Source organism: Pristis pectinata, chromosome 1 (genome assembly GCF_009764475.1).
Source record: "Pristis pectinata isolate sPriPec2 chromosome 1, sPriPec2.1.pri, whole genome shotgun sequence".
Classification (NCBI taxonomy): domain Eukaryota; kingdom Metazoa; phylum Chordata; class Chondrichthyes; order Rhinopristiformes; family Pristidae; genus Pristis; species Pristis pectinata.
In genome coordinates, this window is record NC_067405.1 from 72,013,074 (window position 1) to 72,034,904 (window position 21,831).

The following is a 21,831-nucleotide window of genomic DNA, read 5'->3' on the forward strand; positions in this document are numbered from 1 at the left end:
TTGAGTGTTAGTCTTGATTAGCAAAATGCCAGCAACTACTTGAGGTGAAGATTTTCCATTAAGTTATTGTGGCGGAAGAACGTAGAACGTGCTCAAACAGTACGGCAAGTCAATACTGTCTGGTTTCCTTATTGACTGGATAATATTGGGTCAATAAGTTTGAAAATTTGACATTTAAGTTTATTTTTGCATTATTAATTTTTTGATGACTGGTCTTATATCGACAAACAGTAGTTGTAATCCATTAAATTACACCCAATTAACTGTTCTTAGGCTGAATGTGAACAAAGCCAAAAATTAGACAATGCTGGATGAAAGATTTTATTCATCAAAAGATGTGAGTGGTATAGGGCATGCACAGGAACACAGACACACACACAGGCAGACAAACTTAGGAATACCTTTATGCCTTATCGGAAACTACCTTTGACCAAGTCATTGTCTGGTAATCAACCCAACCATGCGATATGTTCACGGTCTCCGTAGCTGTTAATAATTTGATTCCACAACCAATTATAGGTGCATTATCAGGGCAACTGGATACACCAGCCAGTACATTGCTATACAAAGAAAACCATGCATTCCTAGTGATCAAGTACTTTTAGTAAATATCTCCCATCAACTTTTTAGAAATATAACAGAACTTCATTCAGTTTTATGCCATTTCACCTAGACCCAAGATTGATGAGGGCAGGGCAGTAGACATCGTCTGATAAACTTTAGCAAGGCCTTTGACAAGGTCCTGCATTGGAGGCTGGTCTGGAAGGTTAGATCACATGGGATCCAGTGTTCTGGAATTTAATCCAGGGATAAAAAATTGGCTTGGTGGTAGGAGTCAGAGGTTGTTAGGGGAGGGTTGTAATTCAGATTGGAGGCCTTTGACCAGTGGTGTGCTGCAGCGACTGGTGTTGGGTCTCCTGTTGTTACTCATCCAAATCATTAATATAGATGACAATGTAGTTGGCATGGTTATAAGTTTGCAGATGACACCAAAATTGGTGGTATAGTGGACAGTGAAGGTGATCTAAGGTTACAACAGGATCTAGATTAACTGGGAAAGTGGGCCATGGAATTTAACTCAGACAAGTACAGTGTGTTGCATTTTGGTAAGTTAAACCAGGTCAGGACATACACAGTAAATAGCAGGGCCTGGAGAGTGTTGTAGAACAGAAAGACCTATGGGTACAAGTACATAGTTCCCTGAAAGTGGCAACACAGCTAGACAGAGTAGTGAAGGTGTTTGGCATGCTGGCCTTCATTGGTCAGGGCACTGAGTACAAGAGTTGGGACATCATGTTACAACTGTACAAGATGTTGGTGAGACCTCACTTGAAGTATTGTGTGTAGTTCTAGCTATAGGAAGGATGTCATTAAGCTGGAAAGGGTACAGAAAAGATTCACAAGGATGTTATCAGGACTGGAGGGCTTGAGTTATAAGGAGAGACTGGATAGGCTAGGACAGTTTTCCCTGGAGGGTAGAAAGCTGAGGGATGACCTTATAGAGGTTTATAAAATCATGAGGGACATAAGTAGGGTAGATAATCACATTCTTTTTTCCAGGGTAGGGGAGTCTAAAACTAGAGGGCATAGGTTTAAGGTGAGAAGGGAAAATGTACAGGGGACCAGAGGAGCAAGTTTTTCCCACACAGAGGGAGGTGGGTATGTGGAATGAGCTGCCAGAGGAAGTGGTAGAGGTGAGTACAATTACAATGTTTAAAAGACATTGGGAGAGGTATATAGATAGGAAAGATTTAGAGGAATATGGGCCAAACACAGGCAAATGGGACGAGTTCAGGAAGGCATCTTGGTCAGCAAGGACGAGTTGGGCCAAAGGTTCTGTTTCTGTGCTATATTTTCCTTGGTTTTCAGTACAGCCACTCAGTGTTTCTGTCTGTGTGTACGCCTGTACTGCTAACTTTCCACTACTTGTCTTTTCACATTTAATGCTAATTAATACTAACTACTTAAGCCTGGCCCCTAGAAATTCATTGATTCGTGGTTCATACAGGTGCATTGGGATCGTGGTTTGTGATTGAGATCCTAACACAAAAGCATGGGTTCATGAGGAGATGCTTCCATGAAAAGGAGCCACTGAAAATATTGGTTGCATGCACTTAATGGAGCAGATAGCGTTTTGTCAGGTGTCAATCACATCAGGGCTCCAGCCCTAAAGGGACCTTCTCCGTGCACACACACACACACACAGACTCCCAAGTGATTTACACCACACACACACACTAATACACACGAACACATGCTAATTTACATACATATATTAATTTGCACATGCTCATACTAATTTACGCACACATATTAACTTACACAGTCATATTAATTTCTTTCTGCATTCCACGTATTTCACATCAGCGTACTTTGTGTGAAATATCTGACCCAATTCTAATGTGAAGACACAGAGCTCTGTGCTCCACAACTGTTCCCGCAACGATTAGGCATCAACTACTGCTGCAAGACCACGTACCGGGTGAAAGAAACCTTGAGGACCAGCAGACAGCCGCCTATCTTCCAGCAGAAAGAACTAATCGCGTCCCACACACCAAAGTCCAGGATGTACCCAAGTGAGGTACAACCAATCGAACAAAGAGACCTCGGGTTGGGTCGGTGGGGATGAAATCTGCTGTACAACCTTCTCCCCACACGAGGTAAGGAAACCCCCTGTGTGGTTTTAACAACGTGGTTATGGATTGTAACGATGCAAAAATTATTAAATATCACTTGTCACTGCAAGAACTGTGTATACATTTCTACTAAGTCGTTTCATTTTAAAAAAGCCTTTCTCAGTCAATACACACAAAATGTTGGAGGATTTCCCTCCATAGATGCTGCCTGACCTGCTGAGTTCCTCCAGCATTTTGTGTCCCGCTCCAGATTCCAGCGTCTGTAGAAATGCCTTGGTCTCCTTTCTCAGTCAAAACTTGAAGACAGCCACGAAGTGTCCACTGACACAAACTCAATTCCTGCCGCAAACTTCTAACCCAATAATCCCGCCCGCCATGCTATTCGCATCGGTTGATCTTTCATCGGCGTGTTATCACTTTACAATAATTGTATAGCACTGTAAAACTGACCCTCGAAAATCCTGACGGTTCGGCATCTGGCTCACAGGGCGCCGTCTCCCTTTACAATCACTGGGAACCCATTCCCTGAGCTCCCTTTACACTCATCCTGGCCCTGCTTCCCACGCTCCCTTGAAACTCTCCGGGGCCCCATTCCCCATGGTCCTTTTAAACTCCCCTGGACCCCATTTCCTGCATCCCCTTTAAACTTCACTGGGATGTTTGTTTTACTACTCTGTAACATCTGAAAAACAACTTGAATTAGAAGTGTTTTGGGGCACCAAAGTAATAAAATCCAACAGTATAGAAAATCTGCCAGTCCGACCCCACCACGGTGAGCTTCACTCTGACTGCTTGTAATAAAAGCTCTGAAATTCCCTCGATTCGGTCCTTTGACAAGGTCGCAAGTGGGACACTGGTCAAAAAGTTAGAGCCCGTGGGATCCAGGGCAAGTTGGCAAATTGGATCCAAACCTGGCACGGTGATAGGAGGCGGAGGGTGATGGTGGAGGGTTGGTTTTGTAATTGGAAGCCTGTGATCACTGGTATACCACTGGGATTGGTGCCGGGACCCTCACTGTTACCAATCTGGATGTGAATGGAAGATGTATCAGCAAGTTTGCAGATGACACGAAAATTGGAGTTGTTGTGGAGGGTAGCCTGAGGCTACAGGATGACATTGATGAGTTGGTAAGACAGGCAGAGCAATGACAGATGGAATTTAATCTGATGTGAGGTAATGCACCTTGAGAGTACCAGTGAGGCTAGGTCATACACAATGAATGGTAGGGCCCTTGGGAATATTGAGGATCAGTGGGACCTTGGTATATAAGTACATGGGTCCCTGAAGGTGGCAGCACACAAGTGGATGAGGTGGTGAAAAAGGCATGCAGGATATTTGTCTTCATTAGCTCTGGCACAGAGGAGTGGAGGGGTTGGTGGATATGGTACAACTTTATAAAACATCGATATTAAGCTACAACTAGAGTATTGTGTACAGTTCTAGTCGCCACACTATAGGAAGGAATGCACTGGGGAGGGTGCTGAGGAGATTCACAAGGATATTGCTTGGGATGGAGTGTTTGTTGTGAGGATAGGCTGGGTTTGTTTTCCTTGGAGTGCAGGAAGCTCAAGGGGGAACCTGACAGAGGTGTACAAAATCATGAGGGGCATCAATAGGGTGGATAGTGGGACACTTTTCCCCATTGTTGAGGTGTATAAATCCAGAAGGTTTAGGTTTAAGCTAAGGTGTAGCAGGTTTAGAGGGGACCTAAGAAAGAACTTTTTCCACCTGGAGGATGGTTGGAATCTGGAACACACTGCCTGAGGGGGTGGTGGAGGTAGAGACTCCCACAACATTTAAGAAGTACCTAGATGAGCACTTTAGTCTCCAAGGCATAGGAGGCTACAGAGCAATGCTGAATAATGGGATTAGTGTAGATGGCTACTCAATGTACAGCATGGATGTGATGGGTTGAAGGGCTGGTTTCTGCACTGTATGATTATATGAGAGTCTTACATATCTAAAACACACTCACTGAAATTACTGGGAGTTAATACGTTTCAGATCTGGCTTCAAGTGGTGGGTTGGAGTTGACAATGGGAGCGTGATGGACTTCATACCATTGGAGATACTTATCAGGCGCAAGAACCCTCTTGTCCCCAAAGAGAGCGGGCCTAACCTGCCACATCAGGGACAGTGAGACCGGCGTGGAAGATTCAGTCATTTTCTACTCTGGTGCACTGCACAAAAGCAGCTTGGGTAAGGATGAATTCAACGTATCTTCCATCCGACCTTCTCCCTGCCTGTTTTTGCGTGGTTTCATCGCTGTGTATCTGTGTTTAAGTATTGCAACAGTGATCACTAAACATGTACTTCCAGCCAATGGATCCAGCAGCCTCCATACACAAGTGTCTTGTGCTCAGTAGATTGAACTATACAGTAAAACTCCAATAATTCGGCACCTTTGGGACTTTGGTGTTGGACTAGCAGATTTTCTGGATTACTGGATGTTACTTCTATTGATACCCAAACACACTTGTATTATATTTTTACATATTACACTGTGGTATGATACATTCTGCAGTGAACTCGGTGGTGAGCTTAAAGGCAGGAGGAAATATACAAGAACTCCAGACCCCGGATCTGACTGCACAACTTGTTCATAGTCTGGACCCGACTTGCTCTTCGGACTAATGAACACGCCAGATACCAAACCATCAGCATTTCCTAACAACTGGATGCCGAATTATTGGAGTCTTGCTGTAATTTGCCACAGAGGCACCGTTCATACTTAACAATCAGTTTCCAACCCATTGTACAGCAAATAATAATCATACATTGTGCAACAGAGTTTCTAGCCTACCATTTTATTTTATATTTTTCTGCCATGGAACGAGATGTGGTGCAGGCAAGTAGTCTCCTTGTACTTAACTGTGACACATGGACAAAGATTTATCGCACTCTCATATACCTTGTAGCAGAATATGTATAGAAATTCGATGTATAGAAATCACCCAGTAATTATCACCCCCACCCCCATACACTGAATACACTGGTATTTATCTTGTCAACCAGTGTTAATTGGACACCATTATATTTTAATGTCTTTTGCATTTACAGACGATCTCTTCCATGGCTAGGTTTGTGATCCTACACAGAGAATATCAACACTGAACATAAATTAGCCACATCAGTTTTTTTCTTTTAGTATGATGATCTTTAATGAAAATAAACCTGGTGCTGTTATATTACTAAAGATCGAGTAAGACATTGCATTCATGGCATCTCATTAATAAGTAAAACTTTTTACGAACGGAAGTGAATTGAATATATAAAAAAAATTTCCTTCATGATTTTCAAGTATTTAGCAGTTCATACCGTGTTTTCGTTGTGGATAGGTGTGTGCAATACACATTTTTGCATAGTAAATAAAAAAATGTAATTGTTAATCTTTTCCTTCTTTCCCCATGCATCTGTCAGCATAGTCCTGCTGAGATTATTCTTGAATTTCTCAACGAAGATGATCCAAGCTTCGTTATGTTACTACATGCAGCATCCCAGTAATAGCCAAGGTTTTTGTCTTCTCTAGAATGACTAATGTTATATACATTACAGAAGCAGCAGCTATATAGGGGGAGGTATGGTGGGCAAGGCAGGCGTCCATTCAGATGGCATGGTGGAGATACTATCTAGGCCACTCTGACCTCAGTAGGTTGCATGCTGAGTGATCCCATTTTCTTGAGGTTACCAAGCCACAGAGAGGGACCTCGGACTGCCCAACTCTCTGCGGTTGCCCCAGAGTTCCTCAGAAATGAAGATCCAACTCCAGTGCAGTGCCAGGTGCAACTCAGGAGAAAAAAAATCACAGACATTAAAAAATAACACTTCTGTTTATCAATTATAAAAAAATGTTGATGGCAAAGATGGTTTGACTGACAGCCAAGAATCAGCCAGCTGTGTCACCTGAAGGCGCTATCACGAGAGTGCTGGGTGACCAGTGCGGGCTGGGGCAGTTTGTTGGGTGGAGTTCAGGACACAAAACCCCCCAAGAACACTAGGCAATGGAGTAACCACCCATGTAAGGGGTTGCAAATGCGATGGAGCATCAGGTACAAGTACCTTACAGTGTGTTGGGTGGAGTGGTTGTCCAACTGTTCCTGGCCTGGAGAATTTGCTTTTTCCTTCCCCCTGCTTTTGAGACCAGACACGACGGCTGGGACGGTCAATTACTGGGGTCGTCTCGCTATCGGTGGCAAGTTGGCCTGATTAATGGTTTGCCAAGGGAATGGAGAGATAACTATTATCTCCAGTAGAATCACAACCCTATCTCATTCCTCTCACAAAATCTTCCACAGCTCTTCCAGCTCTAAATTCCTGATAACAGCACACCCTCCATCACTGGTACACCCCGGGTCCAGTCACTTGCAGGATTCACCCAGTATCTTCAACAGCATTTCCCGATCCTACGACTTGCGCCATTTAGCAGGACAAGGGCAGCAGACATATGGGTAGATCATCCCGTCCCAAGTTCCTCCAATCACACATCAAGCTGCTTTGTTAAGCTATCACCAGCCTTCTGCTGCTGTTGGCTCAATATCCAGGAACTTCCCAACAGGGCGCCCAGCACAGATTATTGGCAGTTCAACAGAATGGTTCACACTATGTCAAACCAGAATGAGTAATCAAAGGTGGCTTTGCCACTGATGTCCACACACAGAATTGATTTTTTTATAAGATGTTCTACAGTTTTTAAACCACAATTTACATTCTAAATTGAAATAGTTATAACATTCGTAAAGGCTCCGAATTGTCGAGTGCCTCTCCCTTTAAGAAGAAAACTGGTTAGTGGCTGCGCGGGAGAAATGTCAGCGGTGCTGGGAAATGGGGCTCCTCCACTTTGCGTTCACACTCGGCCTCTCACTCTCTCCGCAGATGCTAACGCCCTCTGCACCACGTGGGAGGTGACACATTCTCTGCGTGCGGCTCTCGTCAGACCCCGTTTTAGGACTGGGACAGCTCAGGTTGGAGGCAAAAGCCATCAACAGGACAGCAACTACTCTAGTTACAGTGTACGCTGACACTGGAGGTGTTCCACTGGTGATTTCCAACATGGGTACAATACTGCTGCATTCAATAACCAGAGTATCGCTTAATCCAATGAGATGCTACCCGACCGCATCGCCAGCGCATAAATCCAGCCTGTTCGGTTCCTAGCACCCTGAGTTGATTACTTTAGTGTTGCTTAAAGGGAGGGTGTTTTTTTAAGGATTGAACTGATGATATGAAAGAGAGCACAGATCTCAGATGGGGAGATGGTCACTCTGCTACGACACTACACTGCCTATTCCCCCAGGATTTGCTGCCTTTATAATTGATTGCAACAGAATAAAACAAAACAATATTTGCCGTTTTTAAGTTCAATGGCTACTTTTCCTTTCCACTGGTACCCAATGGTATTGATTGACACCCATGCCGCGGGAACTCTCTACCATGTGTGGCGCGATGTGACTTCCCCGCAAAGGTTCGGAGTGAACAGAACACCTACGGGTGGCGCAGTCCAACGGGAGAGTGAAAATGGCATTGACCAATCCAGGCTTGCAGCTCTTCCGAAGGCAGAGTGGAAAAGAAGAGGGATACGTCGACATTTTACTTACATGTTCCTAGCCAGTACTGTACATAGTATAAGTGAATAATTTATCCATCCATTAAAGGAGCTGCACTTTGATTTTGGTTCCAGAAGCATGAGAGCAAAACCGAAATGATCTAGCAACCTGCATTAATCAGCATTCACAACTGAGCATCAATACATCATTCCCTCAGTCATCCAACAAGGATGGGTGACGTCCTTCAAGCTGACCCAGTCAGATTACTTAAATGCTGTGGGTGGGCTAAAGCTTCACTGAAACCCCATATAAAGTTGTAGCCGTTGAGCATGGAGTTAACATTCGCCTGAAATAATGACCAAGCATCATAAAACACCTGCTATAGATTAACACAAAATACACTGCGGTGAGAAATAATCTTTACAATCTGCGTTATTTCCGTTTCACAGAGTGTTCTGTTGCTGCCCTAGTTATAAACCAGAGAGAAAATAAATCTGTGGCAGCTCATAAACTGCTGAGAAGATGGACCTGAGATTGGATGGAGATATTGACCATTTAAGCTTCCATGGAAATACAAAAAGTGCTGTGAAGACATCCGTCGATAGGTGCTGCGATGCTAGCTCCTTCCCTCTGATTTTTGTTTGTGTGTGTGTTTTTATTTGTTTCATTTCCATGCAGGTACCTTTGGAAAGAGAACGCCATGCGCAAGGGAGAGTGGTGCCTGCTCCGGGAAACAAAGTAAAAGGGAAGAGGAACCTCATGAGCTGTGAGATCTTGGGCAACGTTGAGTTGTGGCCGCCGGCCTCCTTAGCGTCACAGCAGGCTGTCCAGGAGGTGATGAGGAAGTCCAATTTTCCTCAGCTATGCTCTGGTCAAGAACGTAGTTGGAGCCCACCTTCCCCCTCCCAATAGATCTCTGGCGTTGGTGGCGAGAGGTGGTCAGGTGGGGAAGAGTTGAGAGGGAAAGGGCAGCTCTCTGGTTGTAGAGTTTGTTCACGCCTCCCCTCGTCGCGAGTGGAGCGCAAGTCATGGACAACATTACGTACTGGCCCTGCGTTCCTGTGCTTCTTTTACTGTGCGCCAAGCCATGACAGTTTATGCTAAGCGGTCGTACTCAGAATCCACAGGGGCAGAGTCCAGGAGGTGGTGCTTGGTCTCTCTTCATATCGCTCCGGCCTGGCTGGGATCGTATCTTCTCTTCTTGACATTTCTTGCGAAGTGCAGTGGGAAGTGGGGAGGTGGCGGGGTGGGGGTGGATGCAGGGAACAGAGAAAACACAAATCGGGGAGGGGTCAGGGCAGCGGAGGGAGAGAAACAATATTAGTAAGGACACAGCTAGCTTGCATTCCAGTGCACTGTCTTTTCAGAGTACAGTCACTCCTTCACCCTAAAGCCCTTTACAATGCAAATAAGGTCACAGAAGACAAAAGGAGGGAAAAATGGTGGTAGACAGCAGTTTAAAGCACACAAAAACTAATCTATGATAAAATTTTACTATTAGGTTTTGCTGTTTTTTTTCTTATTTTCAATTGCATTCTCCAGACGTGAAGCTCAGTCTGGATAAGAATGAAGTGGGGACTGTAGTACTTCATCTGTTGCCCAGGGCTCTGCTGACTGGTGCCTGGGGCCAGGAGTGTAAAATCCCTCCAGCTCTTTCTTCTTCGTGGAGGACAGCAGGGGTGCGGGCGAGGGAATCCTTTCTGTGCCTCTCCACAACACCACCAATAAACATGCCGGCTCACCAAGCAGCTCCGTCTCAGTCAGAAACCAATGCACTGCCACTTGAGGGTGCAGCAAGTTTGGAGACCAACTGACTGGGTCAGGATGCCCGACCTCTGAAACTAGACCTCTTTGTGCTTGGAAAATTGATATTATTTTTCCCTCCTTCCTTCTCGGCAACCTCTGTCACTTTGTACTTTACCACCAGTAGCCAATGACTTTGGAAAAAGCCAATCAATGGCTTTGCTTGGGATTCATTGCTTGGGGCACCTCCCCATTTCAGACTACTTTAGACTGAAGGGTTCCTGTACCACAGAAGCACAGCCCAGCAGCACAACACAATGAAGGTTACACTTACACACCACACCTACGGTTGGATCCCCAGAAAATGGACAAGCCGTTACATGTTGGCTACTGGAACCAGCTATGGGTTTCATGTTACCCATCTCCCTCCCCCTGGAAATTTAACACTGATACTGGCTGTCCATTCTCCTGGGAAAGAGGAGGAGGTGGTGATAGAGGAGAAAGATTGGGGGGGGGGGGGAATAAAAAATTTTTAACAGCAAGACATCACAAAGCAATGAAGGGATGTGCTCCAACCTCCCCAGACTCTGGCTTTATGTGGGGCATATAAGCAAGGCCTCATGCTAAGGCACCTCTACCTATTACTGTTTTCTCTTTCCTCCAAAACATGCCCAGTACCATTAGAAAAGGCATGCAAAACAAAACCTAGAGAGGCTGTTGATCTTAACGCGTGAGAAGCGACTGAAAGAAGATACCAGAGATCATGAACTCTGTGGACAATCGAGAGTTAGCGTACAATTCCACCAAGTTTTGCAATTAAGACAATTTCATTCGCCAGCTACTTCTTGCAGTGATCAAACCTCACCTTAGAAGAGGCAAGTGTCAAGGTACAACAAGGGCTGTTAAGCCTTTCAGTATTGGCCAGAACATTGTACCAGCAACTCGAGAGAAACCCATCAGCACTTTGAAAATACTGTGTGCTTTTCCTGATTGTTGAATACATTTGCGTATTAGATATAAATCGAACAGCTGAGGGGGAAAAAAGGCTATTTGACAGTTAATTATCCACACAAGTCATGCAGCATTTATTCATTTTCTGAGTGTTGCGGGTAAACTGTGACATGAGGTAGACCAATGGCAGAAGACGGAGCAGTGAGAAACAGAACATGATTGTGATGAAATCTCCAGGAGTTCATCCAATCAGAGTAGCCACTGATATTTGTAGGGTGCCTACATCTCCCATATTGAGGCTCAATGTGGCTAGTTTATCCTTCACCCGTGAGATCCTTGGTGCTGGTGAATGCTGATTTAAATGCCTTTACATGGGAGCCCCATGATCTGATGCTGCAGGCCAGATCAATGAGGTTGGCAAATGTGTGCTATGGCTTAATTATACAACCAGATCTTCTACACATCCAAGTAAACATTAACATGTTTTGTCCACCTTTGAAACAAGATGGTAAGCAAATTTGCCAAGGTAAAAATCATCGCACATAGAATCCTTAAGAGGCAATGTCAACTCCTGATTTACCAAAATATGCATCAGTCAAATGTGTTTCTATAAACTGACAGTGAACATTCACGTGGACACTAAGACTATCTTTCCCAACCTGTCCCTCTAGGGAACACCCATACTCCAGGCATAAAGGTCCAAAAGAGACACATTTTTCCAGGTCCATTATCTCCTCTCTGCTGTTCTGGGATTTCTCCAGTAAGTGCAGATACATTACTGTCTCATTAACAAGTGTATTAAACAGCTCTCTCATGGGGCACTGGGGCAAGAAAAAACCCTTTGGAATAGTCTGGAGGTAATGTTCTTGTGACTGTTATGCATAACAAGGTCTTACCAACCTTAATGACCAGCTGCTTTAAGAGATCTCAAATAACACCATGGGATCTTTTGTCGTTCCACCGCCTCCCCCACCCCCCACCCCACCAAGGGAATAAGAGCCTGGACCTTACAGCTAAACTAAAAGCCTGCACACCATACATAGAGCCATACTTCTTCACTACGAGATTTTGTGGTCAAGCCTTTGGAGATGACTTGATGGTGAGAGTGGCCCCTACCTCCAAGGCTTCCTCCTGCTCTCCAAATTTTCTCCCTGGATTGTTTTTCCACTAGGCCTTGCCAGGGCCAGATTTACACCATTTTAACAGCTTAGGCCACAGATAAATGGAACAAAGAAGTTCAATGGTTAAAGGAAACAACTAGACAGCTCTTCAGCAAATGGGGGTCAAGGATGTTAGCAATGCACTATGGGAGTAATATGGATAGAGGGTTAGATGAAGGAAAGATTTTTTCCTGTTCCAAATATATTTTGGAAACATATTGCTGATCATTCATTGCCACAGGGCTTAAATCCTGGAACACCCTACCCAACACTAGAGGCTGGCCCAGTGGTGCAGCTGGCAGAGCTGATGCCTCACAGCACCAGTGACCCGGGTTCGATCCTGACCTCAGGCACTGTCTGTATGGAGTTTACACATTCTTCCGTGTGGGTTTACTCCAACTGCTCCAGTTTTCTCCCACATCCCACAGACATGCAGATTGATAAGTTAATTAGCTGCTGTAAATTGTCCCTCGTGTGTAGGTGAGTGGTAGAATCGGGGTGGGCGGGTGGTGATGGGAATGTGGGGTGAATAATAAGTGTAGGATTGGAGTGAACTGGTGCTTCAAAGTTCCTGTTTCCATGCTGTGTGACTCAATGACTACAGTGGTTTACCCCCACCTTCAAAAGGGCAATTAGGGATAGGCAATAAATGCTGACCTTGCCAGTGATGCCCAGATCCCAAAAACAAATAGCTATTTTTTATTACATGTACCTTCAAATGGAATGGCCCCACACAGACAATGCCTGGCACAGTGGACTGATGCAGCATAGGTACTGCATACTCCAGGGACCAGAAACCAGCTGAAAACAATCCAAATGTACCTTCTGTGCACCGTGAGTTTATGAGCTGAGGCAGCTGGTTATCACCTTTTCAACGGTGATTATGGAAGGGGCAACAAATGCTGGCAGCACAGTGGCACAGCGGGTAGAGCCACTGCCTCGCAGCTCCAGTGACGTAGGTTCAATCCTGACCTTGGGTGCTGTCAGTGTGGCATTTGCACGTTCTCCCTGCGACCGTGTAGGTTTCCTCCGGGTGCTCTGGTTTCCTCCCACATCACAAAGATGTGTGGATTGGTAGGTAAAATTGCCCCCAGTGTGTAGGTGAGGGGTAGAATCTGGGTGGAGCTGATGGGAATGTGGGGAGAATAGGTTGCAGGGAAATTAATGGTGGAATGGAATCAAGGGATCCATTCCTGCAACACCGTAAGGAAATACAGCATTGCCAGCAATGTCTACCTCCCATAAATAAACGTGAAAAAATATTTTCCTCCAATTAGATAATATCTGCTTTTCTGTTATCCCCTCTTGCACCTCCCTGCTAGAAAAGTTCTTCCAGTTTTGGTTCTGCTTTCAGTGCTTCTTCTCACAGTCCACCGACTGGGATTTTATTTCACTCCCTGGCTTTCCCGACTGAACCATCCTGTGCACTGCTTCTCAACTGCACTTTCCTTCACTTTCACCCTCTGTTTCCTTTCTCGCTTCTGCAGATTTTGATTCCACCTCAGACACTGTTCACTGTACACGTGACAATAATAAATTAATTCCAATTCCAGACACTGTGACAAACCGTGCTGTCCACAACTAAACAGAGGCTGAGAGATGAATGTCATGGTCACTGCTGACACCTTCCATATTGGACTCCCTGCAGGTCAGTCTTTCGGATCCGATAGCCCATACAGCAGAAAATCTCCAAGATTCCTTGCTTGGCTTGATAATCTGATCTAGCAACATTTGGGAAGTAGGAATGCCTGGATGTACTCAGATTAAGAAACAGTCAGGATCGAGTCAGGTTCGATCTTGAACTCAGATGCTGTCTTATGTGGAGTTTGCATGTTCTGCCTGTGACCATGTGGGTTTCCTCCCGCACCCCAAAGATGTGCTGCTCGGTTAAATGGCTGCTGTAAAACTGCTCCTGGTGTAGGTGGGTGGAGGGGGGAATTAGGGTGAATTGATGGGCATGGGACGGAGAATAGGTCATTGGGAAATAAGTGGGAGAAAAGGATTGATGGAGTTGCACCTGGAGCCAGCCATAAATTTGATGGGCCAAATGCCTCCTTTTATGTCACAAGAAGAAAAAATATGAAATGACAGATTTATATCCTCAAATCGTTCCCATCAATGGATTGACTTTGTACACGATAACAGCTATTGTGCTTCCAATGTATAACAGCAGTCCACTTACTCACAGAGAAGTGAAAAACTACAATGGTTGAGGGAACAACACAGATTAGGACACAACTCATTGTACAGGCAGGGCCTCAATCCAAAACCATATAGACAAAGCTAAGAAGGTAGCAGTCCCTCAATGAATCACCACACAAGATTAAACACTTGGTTCGACAGCAGGATGTCACAGCTCAACGCAAAAGTGCAAACCACACAAGTTGTACATGGGCAAAAATTAGGTATGTATTGCTTTGCTTATTCTTTGATGCCGGTCCCACTTACTGTCTTATGTCTTAAAGCAGCCTGCATTTATACAGCACCTTTCAATAGCTGGATGCTTGAAGGAGGGTCAGAACTGAGCAGAGGCTGTCTAAGGCCACGGACAGAGAAGGAGTGCGCAACAGTCTCAGTGGGAGGACAGAAAGTTGGGGAGATAAACCAGGGCAGGACATACACAGTGAGTGGCAGGGCTCTGAGAGTGTTGTTGAACAGGGATACCTTGGGGTACAAGTACTAGATCCCCGAAAGAGGCAACACAGGTAGACAGGGTGGTGAAGGCGGCGTATGGCATGCTGTCCATCATCGGACGGGGCACTGAGTACAAGAGTTGGGATGTCGTGTTACAGTTGTACAGGACGTTGGTTCAGCCGCACTTGGGAGTGCTGTGTGCAGTTCTGGTCGCCACACTGCAGAAAAGATGTGATTAAGCTACAGAGGGTACAGAAATGAATGACAAGCGTGTTCCCTGGATTGGACGGCTCAAGTTGCAAGGAGACTGGATGGGCTGGGTGTGTTTTCTCTGAGCAAAAGAGGCTGAGAGGTAACATGATAGAGGTTTATAAAATCATGAGAGGTATTGATAGGGTAGAAAGTCAGAGTCTGCTTCCCATGGTAGAGGTGTCTAAATCTAGAGGGCAGAGGTCTAAGGTGAGAGGGAGGATGTTTAAAGAGGATCTGAAATTTTTCACACAAAGAGTAGTTGGTACCTGGAATGAGCTTCCAGAGGAAATTGTGGAGGCAGGAACATTAACAACATTTAAGAGGAATCTGGACAGGGACTTGAATGAGCAATGCATAGAGGGACATGGAATTAATGCAGGCAAGTGGGATTAGTATAGATAGGCATGGAGGTCGGCATAGACGTCGTGGTCCAAAGGGCCTCTTTCTATGCTGTACAACTCTAAGACTGCAGTTCAGATGGGGCAGGGGAGGGGTATGTCATGGCTTTTCAGAAGATTAGAAGGGAGAAGGAGGGACGACACCCATCAGCGGATGCTGTAGGTTGGAGAAGACAAGGGCAGTGAATGAGTGGGGCGTGATTCAGGAAATGATCTGAGCTGAGACAGAGTACATTCCTCTTCAGATACTGCCCTCATGAACTCACGCATTTGATGCCTTATGCTAAATATTGCCACTCAGAATGCAACACGTACATTCACAATGAGAGGAGATCTCATTGAAACATACAAAATTCTTGGCAGAATCGATGCAGAGTTGATGTTTCCCCTGGCTGGGTTGTTTAGCATCACTGTGCAGTTCTGGTCGCCATGCATTAGGAAGGATATGATCGAGTTAGAGAGGGTGCAGAAAAGATTCACAAGGATGTAGCCGGGACTGGATGGCTTGAGTTATAAGGTGAGACTGGAGAGGCTGGGAATGTTTTCCCTGGAGCGGAGGCTGAGAGGTGACCTCAGAGGTTTATAAAATTATGAGGGGCATAGACAGGGTGGGTGGTCACTGTCTTTCTCCCAGGGTAGGGGAGTCTAAAACTAGAGGGCATAGGTTTAAGGTGAGAGGGGAATGATTTAAAAGGGATCAGAGGGGAACATTTTTCCACATAGAAAGTGGTGGGTATGTGAAACGAGCTGCCAGAGGAAGTGGTGGGTACAATTACAATGTTTAAAAGACATTTGCAGAGGTACATGGATAGGAAAGGTTTAGATGGATATGGGCCAAATGCAGGCAAATGGGATTAGCAATTGATAGGCATCTTGGTCAGCATGGACGAGTTGGGCCGGCCTTTTTCTGTGCTGTACAACTCTGTGATTCAGTGATCCCAGATTAAAAATAAGGGGCCAGCCACTCAGGACAGAGGTGAGAAGGAATTTCTTCACCCAGAGGGCGGTGAGGCTTTGGAATTCATTGGCTGAGAGGACGGTGGAGCTTCAGTTGCTGAGTGTATTCAGGAGAGAAAGAGATCTTGAGATACTAAATTTTGAAGCAAATGCAGGGAAGTGGGCTAAGTTAAAAGATCAGCTATGATCTTGAGCAGGCACAATGAGCTAAACAACCTACTCCTGCTTCTATTTCGTATGTTCTTCTTCAACTCTTGCTCACTTTACACCCTCTCACCATTAAAACTATTTGCCAAAAGATTCCGAGGGGAGACACTTTCTGTTCACATTGCCAGTGGTCATGACCTGTAAAGAATGGATCTAAAACTGGTGGACCCAGCTTCAATAACAACTTTCAAAGGGACTTGGATAAATATCGGAAAAGAAACCAGTTGCAGGGGAAAAAAATTGGGAGGTGGGGGCTGAAGGGACAGTTATTTCAAAGGGAGTAGTCTCTGTGGTATCTAATTCCAGTATCATGGAAGGTAATGCAAGAAGCAAGAATTAGCATCCTCTGACGAAGGTGTCTAGCACCAGTGAGCCAGACTATCACTATTGGTGGAGCACTCCTTCACTCACGATGTAATAACCTTATTTAAGGTGATCTAAACCTGAAGACAGCTCATATTAAATGTTAACAGAATCTTGACAATAAACCTTAACCAGTGCTGGCAATGATTCAGTTAAACATAGAACAGTATAGCACAGAACAGGCCCTTTGGCTCACAATGCTGTGCCGGCATAGCTAATCTCTCCTACCTACAGAATGCCCATATCCCTCTATTTTCCTCTCATTCATGTGTCCATCCAAGCCCCTCTTAAAAGCCCCCAATGAATTTGCCTCCACCACCCTATCAGGCAACGCATTCCAGGCATCCACCACTCTCAGTAAAAAACGTACCCCTCACGTCTGTTCTGAACCTACCCCCTCTCACCTTAAACGCATGCCCTCTGGTATTAGTTGTTTGTTAATCTCACAGGAGACTCATCTGAACACACATTCTTCAGTACAACTTCTGTAATTAGTGGGACATTTATTTTAAAGGATCTACATATTGACTGTGTGTGTGTGTGTGTGTGTGTGTGTGTGCGCGCGCGCACACACAGAGGCAGAATGTAATCTGGTAGAAATCTGTAGGGCTTTGGTAACATAAGGATCAATGCACAGCAGCAGCAACCTGCAGATTTTAAACCAATAAATACATTGGCTTAAAATCTGCAGGTTGCTGCCTGTGTTCACTGATCTTTATGTCCAATGTCCAAGTGTTTGAATTCACTATCCCTTGATCTTCTGACCTTGCAAACCACCAACCTCAAGCTTCCCTTTCCTTTCCAAAGTCCCCAAACATGTTGCACCTTCCTACATCGGAGGCTATCCTCCGCACAACCATGTAATAGCAGGGTTAAGCTATTCAGCTCCTCGACCCCACTCAAACCATGGCCCCTGTGATCTCTGACCTCTCCATTTGCTTGCATAACCCTCCATCCCCTACTTTGTAGGCCAAAAATCTGCTCATCTCAGCATCTTCTCTGGTGTAGAAAATTCCAGAGATTCATAACCTGACAGCAGAAATATCTCCTCATCTCTTTTCCCCAGAATAAATCCTTCCCAACCAGGGAAAACATGATCCCTGTCAAACCCCCTCAGGAGCAAATTGATCTCTTCTCATTTTTTCCTAAGATCCAGAGAGTACACAATCATTCTCTCAACCTTTCCTCCCAAGACTATCCATTCATCTGAGGAATCGAACTAGTGAACCGAGAGTGCACTGCCTCTAAGGCAAGCATGTCTTTGCCTAAACTCAAAACTGTATACCGTACTCCAGAAACGAGCTCACCATAGCCCCTCACACCTGGAGCAAGGTCGTACTCTGTCCTTGGAGTAACGACCAAGGTTTCATTTGCTTCCTATTCTTTTTCCCAGGGTTGGGGAGTCAAGAACTAGAGGGTATAGGTTTAAGGTGAGAAGGGAAAGATTTAATTGGAACTTGAGAGGCAACTTTTTCACCCAGAGGGTAGTCCATATATGGAATGAGCTGCCAGAGGAAGTGGTTGAGGCAGGTACAACAACAAGTTTTAAAAGACACTTCGACAGGTACATGGACAAGAAAGGTTTAGAGGGATGTAGGTCAAACGTGGGCAAATGGGACTAGCTTAGATGGGCATCTTGGTTGGTTTAGACAAATTGGACTGAAGGGTCTGTTTCTATGCTGCATGACACTATGACTTATTGCAGCTGCCTGCTATCTTTGTACTTTTTGTATGAAGACATTCAGATTTCTCTGAATACCGTTTAAATAATAAAGGCCACCCCCGGGTTACGAACGGCCGACTTACGGACACCCCTACAACTGGACAAGCTCCCACAGTATTATTAAATGCAAAGATCTGACGTATGTATATACTTCCGTTCCTACAAATGGCAGAACTAGTTTCCTCCGTTTTTAGTAATTGTTTTTTCTTATCAGTCCTGTGTGCTTTTGATGTTATTCATTACAACACCGTGAAAGTGTGGTTACCATAGAGTGATCTTTATGTATTTCCTGAATCATGGACAAAATCGACTTATGGACATCTGTAAAAATGGAACTTGCTTGTTACCAAGGAATGCCCTGTATTCCATTTTTTCAGTTCTTCCTACCAAAATGGATAACCTCTTAACTCCATTTGCCACCATTCTAGCGTCACACTTCAGCTATTGATATCTCCTCTTCATAACCTACTTTCCCACCTATCTTTGCATTATCAATTCATTTGACCTGTTTCTGTTCCAGCCACAGCACTGAATTAGTCCTTATTGATGTCAAGGCAGACTTGGACATGATTAATGTGCTGTTCTCTTCCAGAGTGTTCCCTCTGGCGTTCATTTCCGTCCTGCCTCACCCACTGACCGTTAACGGCTTCTCTTGCTGTCCACCCTGTTCCCTACAAACAGCAATGAGATAACAACCAGGTCCTCTCTTTTAATGATGGTTACAGGTAAATGATTCAGAACACCAGGGAGGATTCACCCTCTCTTGGGATCATTTATATCCACTTGAGAGGGCAGACAGATCCTTGGGTCCAGGAACTCACAGAAGCCCCATGTAAATGTTGGAACAGCTCCACCTTCTTACAAACCACCCACCCGCCTGTTCCATCAGGTACCTCCTGCTCATCTGTGGTTCAGGACCTGCAAAAGCCCAGAGTAGGACTAAGTCATCCTCAGTCCTGAGGGACTGCCCTGGAAGCAGCAGCTTTACCATCTCCTTTGAAAGACACCCCTCTGACAATATGACACTCCCTCAGTAGTGCACAGTGGGTATTCGAGTCTCTGGAGTTGGACTTGAACCCAAAGAGTCACAACAGAACAACATGTGAAGGCATAAACAAGCAAACATTTTACAGGGCACAATGCTGTTAGATCTCTTGGGGTTAAACTTTGCACCTTTAAGATGTTTTGCCATTCTATCCTACAATGAGTGATTGGTTAGATATGATTAACACAGCCCAGCAGCCCAACCCTTGAATTTAGACTCCTGATAAATCCTCCCATGTGTGAGCCTCCAAAGGAAAGCAAATTTAAAAGATTTCAAATTTCTGAGCAGCCATCTGTAACTACAACAAGGTTGGATAAACATCACATGAATCTAAACGCCTCCCACCCAGAGCACTGTTCGGGTCACAGAGGCTCCAACTGATTCAGAGCCTTGTGCTGTTCATCCCCAGGTGTAGGGAGCAGAGGGACCACCAAATGGCAGTGTGTGAGGCAACAACCAATGTGGAGAGGGTTGATTCAAAAAGTCATGTCAAAATTAGATGGGGCAAAGATTGAGACAGTGAAAGCCAACCTTACCAATGATGAGGAACTTGGATGAATTACAAAGAACACTGAGTACAGAGGCTGGCGGTCCACCTCATCTATACCATGATGCTCTTTGCTCCACAGATGTTGGCTCTCTTCATCACTCTGTTATCACATCCTTTATTCCTCTCTCTCCAACGTCTAACCTTCTCTTATCCTCAACTGTGGCAATTATTTCTACACTTTCCTGAAATGCCCACAGCATTTTGTTTCACAAACCATCATATTTACAGCACTAACAGTCGTAGACATTCTATGTTGGTGTCCCCAAGTGAAAGTATTTCTCCACCTTTCCTCTGTCAGACACTTTCATCATCTGTCAGGTCAGCCCTCAAACTTCCCTTCTCTAAAGAGAACAGCTCCAGCCTGTTCAATACTTTCTGGTGGTTATAATCTCTCTGTTCTAGCAAAACTCTTCCAAATCTCCACTGCACCTTTTCTAGCATCGCTGCACCCCTGCAACACCCCAACCACAAATCAGCAGGTGCAATAACCACTTCAGTACAAATGGTCCCATGATAGAAACACTAAAATAACATCCTGCTACTGACACAATACTTTTGACTGGATCTTCCATGCTTCATATCATTTCAAAACAATACCTACAGTATTGAATTCACATGATTAAAGAAAGTCAAGTACCAGCTGAAATGTATTCAAATGTGCATCAAATTGGGAGACCCAGATTTGGAATCCAAATCTATTTGGGATTTTCAAATCAAATGAATGGAATAGAAGCAGAGAATTGTTCAGCTGGGAAGCATGACTGAGTCTTCAAAAAAAACACCACTAATTACTAATTATTGTTTCACTGTGTTGAGGACTACGCTGTACTCAAGAGACATGAAGCTCCTTTTGTCTCTGCCTGTCTGCCTAGACTTGGAAGGCTTTGAAATAGTTTTGGCCACATTTGATACCTGCCTCTGAAGAAGACAACCATTGCCATTTTGAAAAATCAAAGAAGATACAAAATTAAGAATTAAGCTTTCCTCCCCCGAAGCAGAATAATTGGCCGTTGGGAGCTTTGCATTGTGCCTGGTAAGGTCAGGTTTTAACATCAATGGAACCAAATTAGGGTTTTCAATCTGATGTTATTTAACTCCCAGGTACCCAAAAGCAGGAAAGATAAACTTAAATATTAAAAAAAAACACAAAACCATTTCAACCATTTTCTTCTCCTAATGTATATAATCCATTCTTCAACAAAGTATGTTTCTTTAACACAGCTTCTTTAAGGTGGAAACATTATTTAAAATTCCATCTCTTATCACTGCCCCCTCCACCTCAAGCCTACCCACATTGCTTTTAATGTTACAGATTGTTCTCCAGCTGGAAACAACTGAGCACGGAGAATACCACTAACTATTTACACAAGAGTCACAGAGTTAAAGGTTCACAGTTGCTCTATCAATCTCTGTTAGGTTCTGAACTCACCTCAGAGTAATATCGCTCCAGGACTTAAAGACAGTGTCTTTGTTAAAAGACATTTCACATGGAGAGTGACTGGGGCACTTGCACAACTGTGATGAGGTATTCGAATAATTCCCTTAAACATGATAACCACCCAGACTGGAAAAGTAATTTAAAAAGTTATAAATAATGTCTGTGAGCTTTATGAATATATTAAACCCAGAGGGTTAATGACAAGGAGTGCATCATTACCATCTACAGTCT

At 44.5% G+C, this 21,831-nt stretch overlaps 1 protein-coding gene across 4 annotated transcripts in view; it reads right to left on the minus strand.

Annotated features, from left to right (window-relative positions):
• Positions 1-5,809: 5,809 nt before the first annotated feature.
• Positions 5,810-21,831, minus strand: part of adam23a (ADAM metallopeptidase domain 23a) — a 132,872-nt gene continuing 116,850 nt past the window's right edge. For all 4 annotated transcript variants that reach the window (XM_052028780.1, XM_052028786.1, XM_052028773.1 and 1 more), the window contains one exon: positions 5,810-9,389. In XM_052028780.1, coding sequence (XP_051884740.1) covers positions 9,341-9,389 — 49 coding nt within the window. In that variant the 3' untranslated portion in view covers positions 5,810-9,340. The remainder of the gene's footprint in view (positions 9,390-21,831) is intronic.